The sequence below is a fragment of the Dromiciops gliroides genome, chromosome 3 (assembly GCF_019393635.1).
Source record: "Dromiciops gliroides isolate mDroGli1 chromosome 3, mDroGli1.pri, whole genome shotgun sequence".
Taxonomy (NCBI): domain Eukaryota; kingdom Metazoa; phylum Chordata; class Mammalia; order Microbiotheria; family Microbiotheriidae; genus Dromiciops; species Dromiciops gliroides.
Window position 1 is genome coordinate 647,865,069 of NC_057863.1, and position 23,727 is coordinate 647,888,795.

Consider the following 23,727-nt stretch of genomic DNA (forward strand, 5'->3'; position numbering starts at 1 on the left):
CACTACGCCACCTAGCTGCCCCCACTCTTAAGTCCCTTTTGCCCCAACAAGGCTTGAAAAAAAAACCCCAACCCTCTGTTTATCTTCAGCTTCCCTTAACAGCCCCAGCCAGCCTAAACTTTAGAATTCCCATCCCCATTCCTAAAGGATTCCCACTCCCTTTCATCTTTAACCTGTTTGTTGTCTGTCCTTGCTCCCATGTACTTCATTTGTTGGTTGCTTGGTTCTCTTCATCAAAATTGTTTCTCTTTGTGCCAAAATTAGTATTTACTTTTTGACAACCCCTCCTGGACTTCCCTTAAAGAATTTTAGTCAGGGGCGGCTAGGTGGCGCAGTGGATAAAGCACCGGCTTTGGAGTCAGGAGTACCTGAGTTCAAATCCGGCCTCAGACACTTAACACTTACTAGCTGTGTGACCTTGGGCAAGTCACTTAACCCCAATTGCCTCACTAAAAAAAAAAAAAATATTTTAGTCCATGGGACCCTCCTGATCCTTCTTCAGAATCCTAGCTTTCCTGTCACAAACAAATTTCTAGTCCAGAAAGCAGTTCTTACTTGTTGGCAAGAATCAATCTAGTGTAGAATTTCTCCTAGTTGGGTTCTTCCACTTTTAAGTGGACCATTATAGGAAATGAGGAAATGAGCTGTTCTGCTTTAGGTAGCAAGGGGATGTTAGATGTCTCCTGGTGGAGTCCTCTATTAACCAGCCCCCGGCAAGTTCTCACCTCTTTGCTGTTTCTGCCCAGGACTTTTGCAGTATATTGCAGTGATATTCTTGAGCTACTTTCTACTCCCATTGACCTTCATCCAAATGCCCTCTGTTATGTTTCCCCTGTTTGGTTCCTGTATTTCTGCACCTCCCCAACCTTGTTCCTTTTGAATCAAATAGACACATCTAGAACTGAATTTATTTTAGGGTCTCATCCTAACTCTCAGTGATAGAAGTGAAGTCAACTTTGCCTCTTTACATGAGGAATTATCTAGTTTACCTTGCTCGTGCCTCAGTGTGGGCATGTACAGTTGAGGCCTTGAGGTTGGCATCTTTTCTGCAACTCAATAGTCTTAGAGAGTGGCCTGGAGTACTGGGAATGTAAGTGACTTGTGCAGGATCACACAGCCTGTATGTGTGTCCAGTGGGAGCCTTGAACCCAGGTCTTCCTGGAAGACTATATTGTCTATTTCAAGCTGCTTTTCTATGAGCTTTGCTGATCCTATGAAGCAAATCCATTAATAGCCTGTGGTTGGCATGACGCCTTCCTGGCCAGGATTCTCAGTCCTCTTTTTATCTGGGACCCAGAATTCCAAGTCCTTTTTTCAGATGCCAGCCTCTCAGTGTCCCTAACTTCCTCATCAGACTTCCCTAAAATACTGAGTCTTCTGCCTTCAGTGGGCCTATGAGGATGTCCGCTTCCTCCCCGTGTGGTTCAGCATGCTGACTTCATGCCAGTTCCTTGTGGCTCTTCTCATTGACCTCCAACACTTCCTGGGGGGTTGATGTCTTACTTGCTTGGATCGATGGAGCAGAGCTACCTCTAGCCTTTGCCAAGGATGAGAAGCTGCTTCTTTCTCAGGTCTTTATCCCTCTTCTTTAGTTAGAAGCACAGAGCTGGATCTTCAGATTTTCAGTGGGCCTTCTCCCTGACTCAGGGCAGGATTCATCTCTGTACCTGTAGATCCCCTGCACAACACAACTAACCAGCTTCCTATCACCTCTCCTCCCCACTACTGCAGATCTCTGGGAAAGTCTCCTCTTCACAAGTTTCTCCCCTCTCCCACTCATCCTCTACATATAAATCAATGTTTCTAACGTGCAGATCTGACCATATTACTTCCCTGCTCAAGAAACTCCAGTGGCTCCTTATTGCCTCTAAGATAAAGCTCAAACTTTGGTATACATCATAACTTGCCTTCAGTCTCTTTTCTAGGTGGCTCATATTCCCCCCTCATGCACTCTAGGCAGCCGGTGGCACCATAGTGGATAGAGCTTGGGCCTTCAATCTTGGGAAGATTCATCTTCCTGAGTTCAAATCTGGCTTCAGACACTCCCTTGCTGTGTGACCCTGGGCAAGTCACTTCACTCTCTCTGTTTCCTCATCTGTAACATGAGCCTGAGAAGTAAATGGCAAGCTACTCCAGTATCTCTGACAAGGAATGGGGTCACAGAGAGTCAGACACAGCTGTGTCGCAGCTAAACCAGGCTACTTGCTGTTTGCCATACACATCATTCCATCTCTCACCTTTGGTTCTTTAAGTCAATCAGCAAACATTTGGAAGATGCCTTATGCTAAAAGACGGAGATACAAAGAAAAAGCAAAAACAGTCCCTTCCCTCAAGGAGAGACCAATGTAAATGTCTCATACACATATGCAAGATATAGATCTTGTATATAAATACACATACAATACCTTCTGAATTGATGGAAGATAGTTTTAAAAGGGAAGACTGGAGGCACCAGGACATGTCTTCCGCAGCAAGTAAAGTCTAAAGGAAGCTGGATGTGGGGGATGGCCCAGTGGGGTGTGGTGTTCAAGGATCTGCAGAAGACCTGGATCAGAGGACTGGGGAAAGGGGGGGATGAAGAAAGTCTGGGAACTCTGGAAAAGTAGCAAGGAGCCAGGTTCTCAAGTACTCTCCCCTTCAGTACTTAGGTCAAGGGCCACTTGGCACAAGAACTGTTACTAGCATTCAGCCACCTGCCATGAAACTCCTTTTGTACTCAGAAAATATTAATCTGTGTACACAGATTGTAGGGGAGTTGTTTCCCCCTGAGATGACCAACTCCTGGAAGGCGGAGATTGTCTTGGTTTTATCTTTGTCCTAGTTCTCCGCCCCCCTCCACTAAGCACAAATGTTTACTGAATTAAATTCTTCCTGTTTTTTAAGAACCACTCTATTGTCTCTGCTTCCCTGGAATGTGAAGAGGTATTCCCCAAAACTTTTTCTCCTTTTCCAGGAGGGAGAATAGCTTGCCCTTTGCCTGCATATAATAGCTGTTTGGACCTAACAGAGACACCAACATTGTGCAACCGTGTGTGTCATTGCAAAATCATCCCTGATTAAAACTAGAACCCAAGGGGCACCTTAGATAGCCTCTTAGCTAACTCAGGAATGGCTGAATAAATAGTGGCATAGGAATGTGAGGTAGCATTGTTGTGTCCTAAGAAGTGATTCCAGGGAATGCTGGGAAATATACACCGATACAGAGTAAACAAGTCACCCAAGGACAGCCCCACTGTAAAGAAGGACTTAAGCACTCATCAAAGCAAGGCCCAACCCAGCTCCCAGATGACCTGGGACCTACTTCCTGACAGAGAAAGGCAGAAACTGACCTTTGGGGACATAACCCACTATGTGGATTCTTCTAGCTTGACTGTGCTTGGTAATTATAAAGTTTCATTTTCCTTTCAGTTAATTAAGGAAGATGAGGGAGCAGCAATAATGATGCCAAAAAAGGGCGGCAGGCATTGTGATACTTTCAAAATGCATAGAAGATAGCAGCAGGATATTCAGAGAAAGAAGCAGACAAGGATCGTTTTGCAAGTAACAGATAAAATGGATTATATACTCAGAATGAAGATTCATAGTTTCACAAAGAATCCTCCTTTGGTGTTTAGTTGTGTCTATGGAAATGCCCTTTTGGGGTATTCAGAGACACCAGACTTACTCACTGCATCACAAGTAAGCCTTCAGTTCTTGTTTTCCTTGGTACTAGCTCCCCTGCAGAGCAGATCAAGGTAGACTCCAGAGCTGTCACTCTCCTTTTTGTATTTCTAGTACCCTATAAAACCTTAACCAACACATTCCACTTTCCCCCTTTCTTAGGAATCTATTATCGCTTAGTGTCCTTGGGTCCTGCCCTTTCCTTTGCTTTCTCTTTTCCTCGGCTCCTTCAGCTCAAGCCTATGATCTTCTTCAACTTGAAGCCTTCTTCAACTTCTCAAAGTCTCCCAAATTGACTTTATTTGCCCTTCTTTTTTTCTTTAGCCAGTTAGTAAAGCACCTCCTCTGCACCAGGCACTTCGCTAAGAGACAGGGGTTACAAAGAAAGGCAAAAATCCGGCCATGGGGGAAGGGGGGAAATGATATGAAGACGATGTGCAGATAATGGTGTATAAACAAGGCATATGAAGGCTAAGTTGGAGCTAATCTACAGGGGGACGGCACTAGAATTAAAGGGGATCATGAGAGGCTTCCTGCCCAAGGTGGGGTCTTAAAGGAATCCAGGGAAGCTGGGGGGCAGAGATGAGGAAGGAGATTTCAGCCATGGAGGTCACAGAGACTGAAACAACCAGGTGATACAAGGAGGTCAGTGTTATTGGATTGCAGAGTATGGGATGTAAGAAGACTGGAGACGGGCTACCAGACTAGGAAGGGCTTTGAATACCAAACAGAGAATTTATCTGTATTTTGATACTGGAAGTGTCAGGGAGCTGCTGGGATTGATTCAGTGGGTGCGTATGTGCTTTAGGAAGATTGTTTTCAAAATTCCAAAGCCCTTCAGTCACCTTCAAAATTCCTTTTTCTCAGTCATGCTAAATCAACCTTCTCCTGAAGGTGGACACACAATTAGCTGGTTCTCAGGCTAGTAGTCATTTCCAAACTATTTATCTGTGTACAATCAGAACGAAAAAATTTTAAAGCAAAGATAAAAATCAAAGCAGGTGAGAATAAGAGATGTGGTGTGCAATTGAAGTGAGTTCTGGACCTATTTAAATAGGCTGTATTGAAGTCGATTCCAAAGGTAAGAAAATTTACAATGAAGAAACCCAAAGAGCCTAGCAAAGGATCTCCTGGCCAGGTAGAGAAATATAACAAAGGAAACACTGGTTTAGAATATAAACTCATTAGCAGAATCTTGAGGAGAGTGGAAGACTTCAAAAAAAAAGTGAGAATAAAAACTTGGTGAGAAATCTAATTAAGCTGCATTATTATAGTGAGAGGAATTCAGGATGAAACTGGAAACCCAACAGATGAAAAGATCTGTAAAGATTTCTCTAACAGTCTTTCACAGTGTAATCACATCAGAACTCAACATCACAGTCCCTAATGTGCTATGTGATGAAATGGAAAAAGTGATATTAAAAAAGCCCCCCAAGGGGCAGCTAGGTAGCACAGTGGATAAAGCACCAGCCCTGGAATCAGGAGGACCTGAGTTCAAATCCGACCTCAGACCCTTGACACTAGCTGCGTGACCCTGGGCAAGTCACTTAACCCTAATTACCTCACACACACAAAAAAGCCCCCCAAACCAGAATAATTGGACCAGACCAAGAACACAGAAAATGTATTTTGAAGGTATTTTTCAGGTTGTTGAGGAATAGGTGCTTTTAAGGTACCTGAAAATGGGGTGTCTGTAAACCATTTGACTATTGAAAAACATTTGAATCAGGAGAGCAAAAGGCTGCCACCAAGGGTCTTGGATGTGTAACGATTGGAATAACGCCACCTGCTGGATACTTACTGTAGAAGAGTTCTGCCCATGAAGCAAAGGTCTTTGAGGGCAAGACCAGGCATCAGGAAGTGACGCAGACTAGTGGGAGGAGGAAGGAAGAGACTGGCGCTCAGGCTCGGGCTCTTTCCTGAGGACGCTGGCGGAGAAGGGAGCTGGAAATGTGCTCTCCCTTTAATAGATAGGAATCTAGGCCTTTTTCTCTCTCTTTACCAAATTCTTATTCTCCTTAATAAATGCTTAAAAGTCTAACTCTTGCTAAAGCTTATAATTTATTGGCGACCACTCATTAGATATTTTAGACAGTTTAGCTAGAATTTTAGCCCTTAACAGATGTGAAGGTGGAGAAGGTAATAATGAGAAAGCAGAGAAAAGGACATGTAATAGGGCATACACAAAAGTGATCCATGTAGTGGTGACACAATTGTCAGCAAGTTTGGGGTTCAATTCAAAAGGTACTTAAAGGAGGTTAAGATTGGGGGAGAAAATCAGGCACTAATATCCCGACCACATCTTTACCATCCTACAATCTGATCTAGAGATACAGATCCTGAATTGAGGCTTTGTGACAAGGGCAGGCTCAGCCTTCCCCTGCACTTTTCCTTGAGTTGCTTGGTCCTGAGGACACCAGGGTTCCTCTGCTGACCTCTGCTTCCCTGGATCTTTGAGGGTCAGGGCTCTCTCTCTGATATCTCAAGACAGTGATAGGTGCCTCAGAAGTATCCTAGTCTGAGTACCACCTGCTGGTTGGCTGGGTGCCCACCCTGGAGCTTTCTTGGGGGCGGGGCTCTCTTTTTGCTTTTCTCTCCTCCTTTCCAGGGACATGTGTCTCTAGGAGTCTCTGGGTACACTGGGAGCCTGACATGTTGGCACTTAGGGGGCCACTTTCCAGTTGCCCTTCTGGCTATTATATTGTGCCTTTTGCTGCTTTGATTTCTTATTGGGTTTCCTAATCATTGTTGGGTCTGCTGTGAATTTCATGGTATTGCTGAAGCTTACTTATGGGAGAGTTAGGTGGTCTGCCTCCCATTTGGGGGTAGTCACCTTGACTGGAATCTCGAGATGAGAATACAAGGTATCGCTGTGCTTATTTGCTGATTCTAAGAATTTTAGACTTGGGAGAGCCAAGACTTCTGTCTCCGACAAAGTTCTCCCATGTAAATATAAACTATGTCAGATTCCTTGAAAGATATCACAGAGATGAATTTGAACTTCTGACCATTATCATCAGCTGAAGCCCAGCATAGGCAAGCTTTCTGGGAGATCTTATAACAGACACCAAGGAGAAGAGTATTTCCCTGTTTGAAGGTATCACTGAATTGGATGTATAAGCTGAGAAATGCTAATAGAGACAACAGCTTCAGCAAAGTCGTAGGCTCCAAAGTAAATCCTCAAAACTCAACATTTCTCTACAATAATAATAATAATAATAATGGTAAAAGCCAAGAAGGGGCAGCTAGGTGGTGCAGTGGATAAAGCACTGGCCTTGGAGTCAGGAGGACCTGCGTTCAAATCTCACCTCAGACACTTATTAGCTATGTGACCCTGGGCAAGTAATTTAATTCCAATTGCCTTAAACGTCTGGGGCCATTTCCAGTCATCCTGATGTATATCTTGCCACTGTACTCAGATGGCTCTGGAGGAGAATGTGAGATTGGTGACCTTGCACAACCCTTCCTCACTTAAGTCTAATTCAGTGCAAGTCATGACATCACCCCAATGTCATGGCCTCTAGGAAAATGAAGGACAAACAACAACAACAAAAGCCAAGAGATCTTAATCGAAAGAGAAATCCTATTCCAAATAACGACAAAATGCATAAAATTTCTGGGAATCACTCTACCAAAACCTAAGAAATATTTGTATAGATTCAATTACAAAGTGCCCCATAAAGATATGAGGAACTTAAATAGCTGGAGAAATATTGCTCATGGATGGGCTGTGCTAAAAATAAAAATGATTAGTACCAATACCAATCAAATTATCAAAGAGATACCTCACAGGACTCAGTAACATAATAACAAAGTTTTGTTTGGGAAAATAAAGGAATTCCATATCAAGGTAATGAAAAAAGGTAGAGATGAGCTATTAGATATCAAACTTAATATAATGCAAAGGTCATCAAAGTAATCAGATAATGCTTTAAAAATCCAGAGATAAACAGGATAGAAAAGTAATAATCGGGGAAAAATGGAACTTAAAATCCTGTGTTTAATAAATTACAAAGGAAGGGGCAGCTAGGTGGCACAGCAGATAAAGCATGGGCCCTAGATTCAGGAGGACCTGAGTTCAAACCCGGACTCAGACACTTGACACTTACTAGCTGTGTGACCCTGGGCAAGTCACTTAACCCTCATTGCCCCACCAAAAAAAAAAATTACATAGGAAAGAAACCTATTTGATAAAAATTGCAGGGAAAACTGCAAAGCAGTCTGACAGAAATAAGACTTAAAATAACACCTATATTCCACAATACATGGATATGTGATGTTAATATTCAAGATCATAACATTAAAGAAAGTTAGGAGAGCAACATCATATTACATTTCACAGCTATGGGTAGGGGATGTATTTATAAGAAAACAAAATTAGATGATTTTGATTACATGAAATTTAAAATAAAATGAATGCACCAAGGATAAGGGAGTCAAATGGGGGGAAAATCATTGTATTAAAAATTTTAAATAAGGGTGAGCTATTCAAGATATGTAAACAATTTACCAATGGGAAAAAAGCCATTCCAACAATGAAGTTGTCAAAGGATATGAATAAACAGTTCTTCAAAGAAAAATTACAAAACCATTAACAACTGTGTGAAAGGATATGCCAGATCACTCATAAAGGAAATGCAAGTTTAAACAAACCCGAGGTTTCACCTCACACCCTACAATTTGACAGAGATAAAAGGTGGGAAGTCAATGTTGGAGGGGTTGTGGGAAGATAGGCCCATGGGTACATTGTTGGTGGAGCTATGAATCAGTACAAGCATTTTGGAAAGCAACTTGGAATTATTCAAATAAAGTGACTAAAATATTTATCTCCAACTCAGAGACCCTGCTACCAAGTTTATACTTCAAGGAGGTCATTGATAAGAAAGTCCTCCCATGCCCAAATAATTATATCAGTGCTTTTTGTGATAGCAAAGAATTGGAAAGTAGATGCCCATTAATTGGGAAATGGCTAAATTGTGGTATATGAATGTAATGGAATATTACTGTACTGTAATCAGATGACCATGGAGAAGCATGTGAATACATGAACTGATGCAAAGTGAGGTAAGCTGGGCCAAGGAAACAGTATATACCATTACTACAACAGTGTAAAGGGAAAGAATAACTACTTTATGTCTTTAAGACATCAATAGGGGGCAGCTAGGTAGAGCAGTGGATAAAGCACCAGCCTTGGATTCAGGAGGACCTGAATTCAAATCTGGCCTCAGACACTTGACACATACTAGCTGTGTGACCCTGGGCAAGTCACTTAACCCTCATTGCCCCGCAAAAAAATAAAATTAAAAAAAAAAAAACTACAAAAGGAAGCATTTGAACAGAAAAAAATTATAAGAATCCCCTAGATGGGATTGATAATACCTCAAAAGAATTTGGTCACACTGTTCTTCACAGGAAGAATAGTTTGGTGAAAAATGCTCATTTTCCAGACTGTGAGAGGCACCTACATGGACAACCTAAGGAATATGCTTGGTAGGTCTTGGGCAGACACAGAGAATGGACAATGGTTTGGGCCTACAGTTAAACGGGGGTATTAAGTGGATGAGATTAGGAAATTGCAGTGCTAACTTCCCAACCCCTGACATCTCTCTGAACTAAAGACTCATTAAGTGACTTGCCCAGGGTCACACAGCCAGTAAGTGTTAAGTGTCTGAGGTCGGATTTGAACTCAGGTCCTCCTGACTCCAGGGCTGGTGCTCTATCCACTGTGCCATCTAGCTGCCCCTAGACTCATCTTCTTAATCCCAGTATTCTGGTAGTTGTGAGTGGCTGTATGTCATTGAACATTACACATAAGAGAGGTGTTAAGCATGCATCCCACCACTCTGAAGTGTGACCAGAACCACATTAAAATATAATCAGGAAATAGTTAACAAAATAAATAAAATACAATGAAATACAGATAATACTTTTTTTTGGGGGGGGGTGGTGGAGCAATGAGGATTAAGAGATTTACCCAGGGTCATACAAGTCAAGTGTCTGAGACTGGATTTGAACTCAGGTCCTCCTGAATCCAGGGCCAGTGCTTTATCCACTGCTCCACCTAGCTGTCCTCCAGATAATACATTTTAAAACCACAACTCCACGTGGCCCGCAGGGATCCTTAAATACATTCTGGTGGCCCCCATTTCTATGTGACCCCCTTGCTACAAATGATCCAAAGAATTCTTCTTTATTTAAAAATTTTTTTTGCAGGGCAATGAAGGTTAAATGACTTGCCCAGGGTCACACAGCTAGGAAGTGTCAAGTGTCTGAGGCCGGATTTGAACTCAGGTCCTCCTGAATCCAGAGCTGGTGCTTTACCCACCAAAAAAATTTTTAAAAGGAAGACTAAGATGGGGGTTGTGTAGAGAGGCAGGTTCCATGTAAAGGCCCCCAGAGAAGGATGAAATCAAAAAGGATGTCAAAGGATGGCATAGAGCACAGGACAAGGAGGAGTACATGCCATGTTGCTATATAATCATATTCACTGGTGTTATTTATAGAATACTTAAAAGTCTGCAAAGTACTTTCTATACATGATCGGAGGACAGCCCTGGTTGGCATTCCCTCCATTTTACTGCTTAGGATATTAGGTTTCAGAGAGGTCGAGTGATTTTCCCCAAGTTACACAGCTAGTAAGTGTCAGAGGTGAGATTTCAATGAAAGTCTCTGTGTCTCCCAGATCCCATTAGATTTGCTGCCATATGCCCAACAAGCTGTGGAATAGCAAATTTTCAATGAACTGAAGACACGGGTTTCCCAAAGGCCAATGGAGAGGGGCCTAGTGGGAACAAATAGGTCAGAAGTGGTCTCAGGGGTGGATGTCAGACATGTGGGCTGATCATGTTATAGAATCACTGAATGTTAGCAGGGGCTTTAGCAGCTTATCCTGCTCCACCCCCAAAAGAGTGCTCACTCTATCAGATTAAGCCACTACTTGAAAACCTGCCATGAAGGACAGCCCTGGACCTTCCAAGGTAACCCATTCTGTTTGGTCTATAATTGCCCCATTGCAGTAGGCATCTTCCCTCTAGGCATCAATAGAACACATCTAATCCTTATTCCACATGCCAGGGTCTTGAATGCAGGCATCATATCCCATTCTCCCTCAGCCCCCTTTATTCTCTCCTTTAGGCAAGAAAGAATAACTAGCAGACAGCCTCCTTGCTCCATTGCTACCCATGCAATATCAGGCAATGTAATTATGTGGAATCCTGCTGTGGAAGATTTTTGTAGGACGAGAACAAGAGCCTTATAGAATGAGAAACTGTGAATGGGTTATGGTCTTCACTGCTAGAATCCACCCAAGCACAGACTAAACTACCTCCCTCACTTGAGACCCACTAGACATCTCCACCAGCATGTCCTATTGCCATCTCAAACTCAGCATGCCCCAAATAGGATTTGGCCCCCCTGAACTTGCCCTTTCCTCCAAACTTCCCGTCCTACTCACCCAGTTTCTAACCAGAATAAGCCTTGGAGGGGCAGCTAGGTGGCGCAGTGGATAGAGCACCAGCCCTGGAGTCAGGAGGACCTGAGTTCAAATCCGGCCTCAGACACTTAACACTTACTAGCTGTGTGACCCTGGGCAAGTCACTTAACCCCAATTGCCTCACTAAACAAACAAACAAACAAACAAAAAAACAGAACAAGCCTTGGTTCTTCTATTTCCCTTTCCTCCCAAAAGCAATTAGTTGTCATGCTTTGCCAACAAAATCACCATGTGGCACATCTGTTCTCTTTTCTCTACTCCCATAGTTGAAGCCTGAAGGATTGGGGTCTGGACTACTTCAGTTAACTAATTGTCCTCCTGCTTCCAGATTCTTCTCCCTCTAAACTAAACTCCACAGAGCTGACAAAATAGTCTTTGTAAGGTTCAGGTTGGCCTATCTTCTCCCCTCCCCCCTCCAGCCTCCATTCAAAAAACCTTCAGCAACTCAACAGCTTCTCGCAGAAAATATAAGCTTGGTCTAGTCCTTCAGTGTCTCTCCTATCTGCCTCCTAAACATTATTTCATACTTATCCCTCCTCTCAGTCTCCATTGTAATCGAGCTGAACCTAGTCAGCAATGCACTAGAGAAACCATTTCCCAGGTCAGGAACACATCCCTCTCCTGATCCTTATCTTCTTGCAGGCTTCCCTCAGGTCCCAGGGCTTCTGTGAAGTCCCCAACTTGTTAATGCTCTCTTCCTCCCCCAAATCACCTGGCATCTCCTCTCAGTAGGGCAGGAACTTCTAGTTTTGCCTTTGCAGGCCAAACTCAGTCTTCGTAACAGATATTTATTGAACTAGACCTAGAATGGCAGAGCTGGGAAGATTCTTAGAAACCAATCCCAAGGGGGCAGCTAGGTGGCACAGTGGATAAAGCACCAGCCCTGGATTCAGGAGAACTTGAGTTCAAATCTGGCCTCAAACACTTGACACTTACTAGCTGTGTGACCTTGGACAAGTCACTTAACCCACATTGCCCCATGCTGCCCCCCCCCCCAAAAAAAAGAAGAAGAAACTAATCCCCATCCATTTCATTTTACACAATTATTGTCGATAGGGTTTTCTTGGCAAAGATGTTGGAGTGGTTTGCCATCTCCTGCTCCACTGTCCCCATTTTACAGATGAGTAACTAGGGCAAATAGGGCTTAAGTGACTTGCTCAGTCATAGAGATTAATAAGTGTCCGAATCTAGATTTGAACTCAGTTCTTCCTGACTCCAGGTCTGGTACTCTATCCACTCTACCTCCTAAGTGCCTTTTTATACTAGGGGAAACCAAAGACTAGAGAGGGGAAGGGACTTGCCTGGGACCACGAAGCATATCATTATTATTAGAACCAGGACTGGAAACCAGGCAGGGTTCTTTCCACCATACTTCACTCCCCCTTAGCCCCATTACTTTCCCTTAGCCTCACTTACTCATCTTCCTCTTCGTCAGGTCTTCCACGTAGCTCTTCCTCCTTCTGCTGCTGTCGGCAGATCAGGATAGCGGTGGCAGCCACGGCCAGAGCAATGATGGCTGCGATGATGCCACCAATGATGCCACCAGTGGCACCAGCACCCGCTGTGTCGGGGGACTCTGCCAGAAGGAGACGAGAAGAGTGAGGTTGCCGTGGGGGGAGGGGGCCCCGAGGAAGGCTCAGCTCAGGCTCCTCCCCTCCCTCATTCTGCCCTGGCCCCCTCTCTGCTTCTCGTTATCCCCACTGGAAAAATGGGCTGGACGAGGCCAGGCCATGCTCGTCTTCCCCCAGCTCTGACACTTGAATTTCACTTCCCAGCCCAGAGCTGCCGGGGGACTCACCCCTTGGGATCTGGGACAATTCACCTCCCCTTCTGGGCTCTCCCCAATCCCCCTTCCCTTCCCCTTGTCCTTTTCCTAATAGAGCCGGGACCCTAAAAGGAAAATCTCCCCATCCCAGGACCTTCCTTTCCTGATGTGAGTCACCCAAAGTCCCCTCATTGCCACCACCCTGGCATGACTCAGGAGAGAACAGAGACAAAGGAAGGAGAGGCTGAGCAGTCTCCAATGCCTGTTTAGAAAAGGGGAAGGATAAGAAGCTGCTACCCTTCTCGGGGGTTCAGGCACCTGCCCCAATCCCTCATGGACCCAGGTGTCCACACCCACCTCCCCCACCCCCCACCTCCCCAGTCATCACTTCTCCAGGGACTCGGGCCTCTAACCCCCTCCACTTCACAGCATGTCCCAGGCATCCTGTCCCCCCCATAGGACTCCAAGGCGTGTTAAAGAATCAGCAGTGACCAAAATGTGGGGCCCCACCACACTCCTCCCTCCAGACACCAAAGCCCCAGGGATGCCTCCCTCACTCCCAGAGTCTAGCACCGCCAGCCTTCATTCAGAGACCTGGAAATCTCCCCCCCCCGCCCCTCCCCCACCTTGGGAATGGGACAAAGCACAGAACTCCCCTTCATTCTTCCTCAAAGGTCCTTTATTGAACCCTTGGGGTGGGGGGTGGATGTGGGGAGGGAGAAACCCCGTATGAAAATATAGTCTCTGAGTCTCCTCCCCAAGCGTCCCTTGGGGCCACGTGACGCTGCCCTTTCCTAGCCTATCTGTTTGGTGAGCACAGGAGGTAGAGAAAACAAGTCCAGTGTGTTAAATGTGCCCCCTCCGCCCTCTCCCCCATTTCCCAGGCCCCAGCCAGGCCCCGCCTCAAATTCCAGGAACCAGGGGGCGGCAGATGAGCTCCCGTGTCTTTCCAGTCTGACCAGCCCATCCAGTGTTCCCTTGGCTTGAGAATCCCTGAGGGAGGGAGGAGGAGGAGAGGTGTATGTGTGTGATTGCTTGGCCCCAGTCCAAGAGGCTGTGCATGATGGCTTGAGCCAAATTCGGGTCTCTCCAGGGGGTGGCAAGTAGGCATATCCCGATGTCACACATAGACTGCCCTCCGGGAGATGAGGGAGCCATCCAGCTGGGACTCCATGTCATCCTCTGCCCCTGGTTGGGGCAGCATGAGCCTTCCCTCCTCCTCCTCCTCCTCTTCCTCCTCCTCCTCCTTCTTGGTTGGACCAGGGGCTGGTGGGGCCCAGAGAACTGGCCCCCCATTGCCGAAGACCTGGGTCTTGGGGTCATAGGAGCCCCCAGCTCCTCCTCCTCCTCCTCCTGGGCTCTTCCTTCTCCGTCTCCTCAGCAGGACGAAGGCCATGGCCCCCCCGGCCAAGAGCAGCAGTAGCAGGGTCCCCCCCACGGCCCCCCACACCACTGGACCTACATCTCCTGTCGAGGCCTGGGGAGTTTCTGGGGAGAGAGAAGGGGTGGACAGGGGGAAGAGAGAGAGAGAGAGAGAGAGAGAAAGAGACAGGGTCAGGAGGGGGAAACAACGGGACATGGGAGTACATGAGGAATACAACATGGGGCCCTGGGCAAAGGAAAGAAAGGAGGCGACTGGGCCTAAGAAAGCAGAGAAAGGGGACTTAAGGGTGGTTGAGAAGGTGGGGAGTAGAAAGCTGGTGTTGGGAGCAGAGAAGATGATATGGGAGACTGGAGAAATTGAAGAAATATTGGAGGAAGAGAAGGCAGGAAAGAGGGAGGGAAGGGAGGAGAGGTAAGAGGGAGAAAGCTTGGCTAGGGAGTAGAAAAGAGAAATGAGAAGAATTAGGGAGGAGTAGATTGGAGGAAAAAGGGGAGACAGCAAGGGGGGAGGGGGAAGAAGTAGATGGAGAGATGGGAGATGGCACTGGGGGGAAGAGAGAAGGAGTGACGATATTGAAGAAGGGAGGTGGATTTTGAAGGAGGAAAAGGTGGGAAGGGAGATGGGGGTGGGGTGGGGGAGACAATGGGATGGTACAGCATGAGTATGAGGAAAAGAAAGAGATAGGAAGAACCCTTGGCCATCACTTTCTCCCAGAGAATCTTGGGAGCAACTGCAAAGGAGTCAACATTACACCATAGCTCCCCTACTGGCCACTGATGCTATTGCAATCACAGTGCCTTAGAGGGGGAAGAGGTTTTCCTGAAGTTACAATGTCAGGATGAGGGGTGGGATTAGAACCCAGGCCCCTTTCCACTGCATTGGACTTTTGGGGAATGGGAAATATAGGGGGAGGCACAGGAAGGATACAGCAAGAAAGAGGATGGAAGGGGTTAGAGCAGACATCATGGATGCCAGGGGAAGAGGCAGAAGGGAGGTTGGCGGTCGGAACTGTGTTCCCCCCTCCCCCAACATGCAACCCTCCCCCAGTTCAGAGAGGCCAAGAAGCCTCAAAGATGCCACCAAATCTGCTGGATCCAAATGGGTGCTGGACAAGCCCTCAGACACATGGGGTGGGGCCTTCCAGGTTTGTGTCTGGATGCCTCTTGGCAAATGTCCTATGTCTAAGTCTCCAATTTAGGGAAGGGGAGAGGAAGAAGGGTATGGTCTCCTATGTATGTGTGTGCTAAGCACTTTGCCAATATTATCTCATTTGATCCTCCCAACAACCCTGGGAGGCAGGTGGTGTTTTTCCCTCATTTAACAGTTGAGGGTTCTGAGGCAAACAGTGACTTGAACAGGGTCATATAGCTAGTGAGTGTTTGGGATGAATTTGAACCCAGGCATTTCAGACTCCAGGCCCAGTACTCTCTCTACTGCACCAGCTAGTCTGCTTTGGCCTGTACCTAGGAGCTGTCAAAGGTCTACTTGGGAAGGCCAGGTCATAGAACAATAAGATCGAAAGCTAAGAAAGACCTCAGAGGTTCTTTACTTCAAGCCTCTTATTTTTATAGGGGGAAACTGGGGCCTAGAGAGATAAAATAATTTTCTTCTTCCAGGTGGTCAGTGACAAAGCTGAGAATTTGAACCCAGGTCCTTTGGTCATTATAGGACCTTCCCCACTGTCCTGTGTTGTCTCCCTTGAGTGCATGTCAGTTGATCCCATTTCTCTCTTTGGTTCTGTCTCACTCTAGCTAGGCCTACATCTCTGTACTTGTGAAGAAAGAGCCCAGTGAGGCTCTCCTATAAGCAGGGCTATTGGGGTAGTTTTTAATGATCAGATCTCTGAAAATGCACACCACCGCCCACTTAAATTTCACCTACACCAACATTTCCTCCATCACTTAATGATAAATCAAACCCTGTCGTAGCCTTTAACCGTTTCTGGGGTGTAGCCGTCATCAGCCAAGAGGAGCTGAGCTCCAGCACACCCCACCTGAAGGGCCATGTCTGAGGATGAGGGTGTATGGATCCCTGAGGCAGCGTGTCTGCAGCTATGTCACTCCAGATCCCGCTTTCTGCAGGTCTTTGTATGGCTAGCTATATGAATGTCTTCATGATCTGTTCTCGTGTCAGTGTATCTCTGGCTTGTCAGTGTTTGACTCTTGTGGGTCCCTGCTGATCTGCTTGTCAGATGCCTGATGGAGGAGGAGCCCCACATGAATGGGGGAATGCCATCCATTCAGATCGTAAGCTCCTTGAGGGCAGGAGCTGTCTTTTGCTGCCTTTTGTGTCCCTAGCACAGTGCTTGGCAACATATTAGGTGACTGATGTTGGTTTGATTGACAGCATTGTCTTTAGCCCTCAAAGCCACCTAAACCTTTATTTGAAGGAAAAACTACCTAACCTGCATCTGGTAGAGACTTAGAACCCACAGTGAAGGTTCCTCCACATTGTGTGTGTAGTGTGCCTTTCTGATGGTATTTCTGAATAAGAGTATGAGTGTGAGAGAAAGAGAAAGAGAGGGAGAGAGGGAGAGGAAGGAGAGGGGAAAAGAGAGGGAGAGGAAGGAAGGAGGAAAGGAGAGGAGAGGGAGAGGGAAAAGGAGAGAGGGAGAGGAAGAAGAGGGGGAAAAGAGGAAGAGGAAGGAAGGAGGAAAGAGGAGAGGGAGAGGGAAAAGGGGAGAGGGAGAGGGAAGGAGGGGATGGAGAGAAAGGAGAGGAGAGAGGGACGGAGAGAGGGGGAGAGAGAGAGGGAGAAGAAGGGGGAAAAAGAGAGGGAGAGGAAGGAAGTAGGAAAGGAGAGGAGAGGGAGAGGGAAAAGGGGAGAGGGAGAGGAAGGAGAGGGAAAAGAGAGGGAGAGGAAGGAGAGGGGAAAAGAGAGGGAGAGGAAGGAAGGAGGAAAGGAGAGGAGAGGGAGAGGGAAAAGGGGAGAGGGAGAGGAAGGAGAGGAGAGAGGGATGGAGAGAAAGGAGAGGAGAGGGAGAGGGAAAAGGGGAGAGGGAGAGGAAGGAGAGGGGAAAAGAGAGGAAGAGGAAGGAAGGAGGAAAGGAGAGGAGAGGGAGAGGGAAAAGGGGAGAGGGAGAGGAAGAGGGAAGGAGGGGATGGAGAGAGGGGGAGAGAGAGAGGGAGAAGAAGAGGGAAAGAGAAAGGGGATGGAGGGAGAGGAGGGAAAGAGGAAAGGAGAGAGAGGGAGACAGACAGTTTTCCTGAGTGAGTTTTTGTGGGTATGTTTACATTTTTTCTTGTGTCTATAAAACTATTTCCTTGTCTGTGTGTCTGTGATGGGGTTTCTGTTCCTCTCGTTTCCCTCTCCCATAATGAATCATCTAAATTATGAATCATCTTCACTTCACCTCCTCCCTGTGGTCACTTGTACCTGTCCCCTGCACAATTCCCATGGCATAGGCCTAGGCCTCCCCTTGGGCAGCATGGTGCTGGGCAAAGGGCACAGGTCATGGAGCCCCCGGCCAGGGCTGGGCTCCTCTCTGTCACTTACTGCCAGTGCTGCCTCAGTTTCCTCTCTTATGAAAGAAGGAGGTAGGACTAGATGCCCCAAAGGCTCCTTCTAGCTCTAACTCAGGGGGGCGACAGAAGAATCTGTTGAGACAGAGACTTCTCCCTGGGAAGGACAGAGCCGGGCACAGGGCTGGAAGGTTGTAACATTAGGAAGGGGGCTGGGGAAGGCTGTGGGGGAGGAAAGAGCCCAGCTCAGCCCAGCCCCAGGAGCCTGAAGGCCAGGCCAAGAATGATACACAATGAATCCCTGAGGTTGAGGAGAATAGCAGGGAAGTGGAAGTGGGGAGCCCTGGAGTCACCAAGCCCAGGGTCCAATGCCAGCTCTGGCCTTGGCACCTCTGCGATCATTGTGAACGTGTTGGCATTTTGGATGGCATCTCTGAGTACGTTCCCTACCCAGCCCATTTTTTATCCCTATCTCTCCCTCTGCCCCCAGCTTCAGACAACAGGGGGATCTGCCACCTCCCGGGGGAGCCTTCACCTCTGACTCGGATAGTCTGCTCAGCCCGGCCGGTGCCCACAGCGTTGACAACACTGCAGACAAAGGTGGTATTGGCTGCCTCATCTACCGTGCGAATGATGAGCCGGGGTCCCTGGGCCACAGCTGTTGTGGGGAGTGAGCCAGTGATCCTAGAGTTGGGGAGAAGAGGGACTTGTGAGTGTCAGCCCCTCTCCCTTCCCTCTGCCTCAGGGACTCTAGAATCTACCCCCTGAGTGCCAAGATCCCAAGATCCCACACCTCTCAGAGACCCAGGCATTGGGCCACCAGGTCCTGCCTTCTCAAGCACCCTCTCCTCTCCTCTGCAGGGCCCTGGGTATTCCTGCCAAAGCCCCACATCTTTTTTTTTTTGGGGGGGGGTCCTTGATATTATTAAAGAAACATTTAAACATCTAGAGAAGAGAACTTTGACCACCAAGAAGAGCCTGCCTAGCCTAAGCTAGAACCGCCAGTCCCAGATGAACCTCACAGCCTTTTTGGAAAAGGTAACCAGACACAGAACCCAAGCATTGGATCAAGAAAATCATGCTATTTTTCTGGCAAAGATGGAGAGCTGGGGGTGGGGTGCCTGGAATCCATAGCATCTCCATGTTCCCATGGCAGGAGGTCTCCAGGAGAGTGTCCTAGGGATCTGCCTAATATTTGGGTAGAGGAATAGCCAGCATGCTTGTCTCATGTGCAGATGACATTGTGCAGCATGTGGATTGACAGCGTAAGGAGATAAAATGTCTTCAGAGGAAGGCTAGAGCAAGAGATAAATGTCTTCCCCTCAGGTTCAAAAAAAATCACCTTCACATACAAGCACAAGATAGAAGAGGCCTCTCATTAAGTAGCAAGCATTACTCTGAACAAGATCTGGGGGTTTCAGTGGACTCCAAGCTTTCTATGAGTCAACACTGACATGGAAAACAAGAAGCCTAGTGGCTCGTGAGGCTATAGTAAGAGAAGCTAAATTTCTAGAGCTGCAGCAGCTAGACTCCTCTCTGGTCAGTCTCCACCTGGAGGAGGGTCAGTTCTGGGTACCTCGCTTTAGAACAGACATTAATATGAGGAGGGTACCCTGGGACAGGGCCTGGAGAAGACTCCAGCATTTGAAGGGTGGGCTGACACATGATGGCCCCAGGGGCCATAGCTAGGAACAATGGAGGGAAGTTAAAAAGAAGCAAAGTTAGGTTTGGTAGAGGGAGAAAGATTTCCTAACAGCCAGAGGGATTGTGAAGTGAGATGGGCTGCCTGAGAATGCGGAGGCTCCTCCTTTCTGTGGATCCACCCGCTGAGGCTGAAGAGCCAGATGTGGGGGATATTGTTGTGAGAGTGATTGTTGGCACTTGGGAGGGACTAGACACCTTGATTCTCTGGAAAGGGCACCCCCTGGCAGCCCACCCCCTCAGGCTAAGACTCACGTGCTCCACTTGTAGCTTGTGGGCTCTGGGTTACTCTGGACATCACAACTCAGGGAGGCTTCGACTCGACCAACAAACCAGTTGTCATCATAGCCAGAGATGGAGACCTCAGGGGGGTCTAGAGGAGATGGTAGGCAGAAAAGAAGGGTGTGGGCTCAGTGTCAGGACACTACTGGGGAGCAGCAAGGAGAGAGGGACTCGGAATGGCAGTGCGCAGGGCTCAGATCCAGAGGAGAGCAGGGGGACAAGAACCGGTAATATCTGCCGATGACAGCGTGTACCAAGTCTAGGAAAGACGGTAAGCAGGGTGACTGTGGGGAGAGCAGGCTACTCACATTTCACGGAAAGGGTGAGGGGGATCAGGACAGGTTCTGAGAAGGTCTCATGTTCCACCTTACAGGTGACCTTTGCCCCATTGGCTTGAGGGATGGGCACTAGGGTGAAGCGGCTGGTGACAGTGAAGGTGCCAGGCAGAGGCCCGGCTGTCTTCGTCTCAGTGCCTTCACCAGGCAGGGGAGAGAACCAGGAGATGCGGGCTGGGGGACGGCCCCCGCTGGAGACACATCGGGCCATGGGCTTTGGGTCTGGGGCCAGTATCACCTCTTGGGACTCCGCATGGTTTTGGGGCTCAGCTAGAGGAGAAAAGAGGGGAAGGTAAGATTTATGATCTATTTCTCACCTTTCTGTTCTAGATGCTGATGAATGAATGAAAAACCATTTATGAAGCCCTTCCTATGGACTGGGCCCGGTGCCCCAGTTACTGAGGCCACCCCGCCCAGTGGTGCTTGAAGGCCCCTCCAACACTGGACACAGAACACAGTGGGGCCAGCCAGGCCAGAAGGGCCCTCAGAAGCCACAAGTGTGGCCTGGAAGGGCCTTTGCCTCCTAGAACACCCCGAACGTGGTGGGGCCCTACAGGAGGGCCAGGAGACATGTGCACTTGATTCTCCTTCACTGGGAAGAGCCGTGTTTGTTGCCATCTTTGCAGATTCAAGGCTCGACACATTCTGAGGTTTGACCTTAAATGTAATAGGCCAAGTGGATTCCGTTTTGCAAAACTCACACCATAAAAAGTAGGCCAGGTCAGTAAATGTTAGATGAAGCCAAACTTCAAAACAGCTTTCAGCTATCACAACACGCTACCCAGTCCTTTGTGACCTGCCTGCTGAAACCTGTGGCCCCCTCTTTTGAAAACCTCAAAAACTCCAAAGGTCAGGACCCCTGCCCACAAAGTAGGCCCTGTCCTAGGCAGGAAGTCCCTTTGGATACAGAACGCTGACCAGCAGCACACAGAAAGGGACCTTAGGCGCTAAAGCTCAGGCTCACCCCCTCCCCCACCCCACCCAGTGCCATGCCCTCTCACCCAGAACTCGGAGCCAAGTGGCTCCTTTGCTGCTCCCCCAGGGAAAGGTAGCAAACTCGCAGGTGTAGTTGGCCTCATCCTCGGCCCTCAGCCCCTTCAACAGCAGGGTGGCGTCCCTTAGCTCTGCCTCCGTTTTTGTGAAGTTTCTAATGGCGAACGACATACGCTGGTCATAGGGGTTTGAATTCGGGAAGCTGGCACCATGTTGGGGATGGAAGACGGCCACGCTCTGGCTGCCCCCGTCTCTGTCCCAGCGGAGCCACATGGCCTGGGACACTCGAATTTTTTTCTCTTTCCCCGACAGAAGGTGGCAGGGGAGCTTCACCTCATTTCCCAGAAGGCCCCGAACCTCAGCTTGCACTTGCACCTGGACGTTCTCGGCTCCTGCGCAGGAGAAAGATGGAAGTGTTGAGGGGAAGCGAGGTCTGAGGCCAGTCAGGCCTGGGGAATTTGTATTCACTCGTTCAGGCTGTTAGTGTCCCTTCTCTGTCAAGCCTCGTGTTAGGTACTTTGGCAGACAGAAGGTGATCAGATTTAGGGGACCCCCAAGGAACAAACATTTACGAAGGCCTGCTCTGGGCCAGGCTCTGAGCTAAGTGCTGGGGATACAAAGAGAGAGACCAAAGATGGCCCCTGCCCTCAAGGAGGTTACAATCTAATGGGGGAGACAGCAGGATAAACAGGAAGTAATTAACAGAGGGAAGGCACTGGAATTAAGTGGGCTCATGGGAAGGTTCCAGGGAAAGATGGAATTTTAGTTAGGACTTAACGATTCTGTCAAGAAAACACTATAGATTTGTGATGAGGCACAAGAGGGTACTTGACAATCAGAAATTAGGGAGCAGACCGTGAGGCAGTGGGGGAAGGGTCTTAGAGAACAGGGAAGACTGGGTAATGAGAGGGTCCTGAGCAGGTGGAGGTCACAGAACATTGGGACAGGGTAAGCCCCTAGATGTTCCCATTTAATTTCCTCATTCTATAAGGTGGCAAAATTGAGGCCAAGAGTGAAAGGTATTTGCTCAGGGTCACCCAGCCAGGCAGCCATCAAATTCCCACCCAGGCCCTCCCCCTGTCATTCTGTGGGAGAGGAAATAGCCCAGATGGAGAGACGGAGAAGATGTTCAAGGGGCTCATGCAGGATGAAAGATCAGGGGCAGAAACCTCTGGGAAACTGGGCAATCAATCAGGGGAGGATTCCGGGGAAAACAAGTTGAGACTCAGGGCCTGGATCGGGCAGGAACGAGGGAAGATAGCGCAGTGTGGGGGATGCAGGCTAACTTTCCTTTGTGTTCTGCCAGGACCCAAGCATCCTGAGCCCTAGCCCTGCCCATCTGGCAGGAAGCCTGCAGGCTGGGGTAGAGGGCTTGGATGGGCCAGGAAGGGTGTGGGGGGACCCAGCTGACACCCATAAACCTGTCACCAGTTAGGCCAGGGCCTCAAGGCAAGGGAAGCTCTTGTCCCTAGTCTCCCTCGCCACCCCCGTCTCTACTGTGTTGCCCAACCAGAGAAAAAGGCATGGTTTGCCAAGGCCAGAACTGGCAACCAGCCCAGGGAGAGAACGCCTTGGTGAAGGTGTGGGGGTGGTTCGGAGGCCTGGGTGATATGGATGTTCGGGCCCCAAAGGGTGAGACTGGAGCCCCAAACTCCTTGGGTCTCTGATAAAGGGATTGGAGCTGGGAGACCCAGCTCCTGAGAGGTTGAGGGATCTAGGTCCAGAGATCTGTGCGATTCATTATGAAAGGCCAAGGGAGGCCTCAGCCTCTAGGTTGCTGGGGAGGTGGGGATTTCAGCTCAGAAGTCTGAGTCCAGGAAGGAGCTGGGAGGCAGGATGCTTGGGTTCCCGCCAGACTGTCTCCAGGGCCTCAGTTGCCCAGACTGTCCCTCCCAGCCTCCTAGTAAAATGGGCCTCCCCCACCCCCCACCAGGGGTGGGGCAGGATGTGGGCTGAGCTCATTTGGCAAAAGTGCTTTGAGATCCCATAGCTGCTGGCTTAGCCACCTCGTTAATTAATTGCCCATAATAAGCATACTCCTGCCCCCACAGCGGAAATCCGGGATAGGATTGGGGTGGGGGCCCAGTGTGGGTCTCTACTAATGTATCCCCATAGAGGCTAGGTCCTAATAATAATAATAATAATAATAATAATAATAATAATAATAATAATAATAATAATAATAATAACAATAATAGCAGCTAACACCTATGTTGTACTTGAAGGTTTACTACGAATACATTATCTCATCCGATTGGCACAACAACCCTATAAGGTAGATATTAGGCCCATTTTAAAGATGAGGAAATTGAGGCAGTGAGAGGTGGTGACTAGTCCAGGGCCACATAGTAAGTGTCTGAGGCCAGATTCAAACTGGGGTCTCCCTGACTCCAGGCCCAGTGCTCCATCCACTCACTCTGCCCCACCCCCCACCCCCACGCGGTCCCCCAGCCCCCTCTGGCCCAAGCCTTCTGTTACGTCTCTCAGGGGCTTAGCTTGTTTTGTTCCTCTTCTTATCTCTGCCTGCCACCCCAAGGATTTTATTCTCTCTGCTTCCATCCACCTAAACTTTTACCCCTCTCAGAATCATGGATTTAGAGAGAGGAGCGACTTTGGGTCACCAGTTCTAATCACCCTCTTTTTACAGATGAGAC

General features: G+C 48.1%; 1 protein-coding gene across 2 annotated transcripts in view; it reads right to left on the reverse strand.

The window, feature by feature from the left end:
• Positions 1-23,727, reverse strand: part of NECTIN2 (nectin cell adhesion molecule 2) — a 36,612-nt gene that overhangs the window by 7,624 nt on the left and 5,261 nt on the right. Inside the window, exons 2-6 of one of the 2 annotated variants that reach the window (XM_043994219.1) lie at positions 21,082-21,465; positions 20,054-20,350; positions 19,719-19,836; positions 18,298-18,446; positions 12,569-12,728 (exon numbers count right to left, since the gene is read on the reverse strand). In XM_043994219.1, the coding sequence (XP_043850154.1) occupies positions 12,569-12,728; positions 18,298-18,446; positions 19,719-19,836; positions 20,054-20,350; positions 21,082-21,465 (1,108 nt within the window). Of the gene's footprint in view, positions 1-12,568; positions 12,729-13,578; positions 14,406-18,297; positions 18,447-19,718; positions 19,837-20,053; positions 20,351-21,081; positions 21,466-23,727 lie in introns of those variants that run through there. The other variant, XM_043994220.1, reaches the window with a different exon arrangement.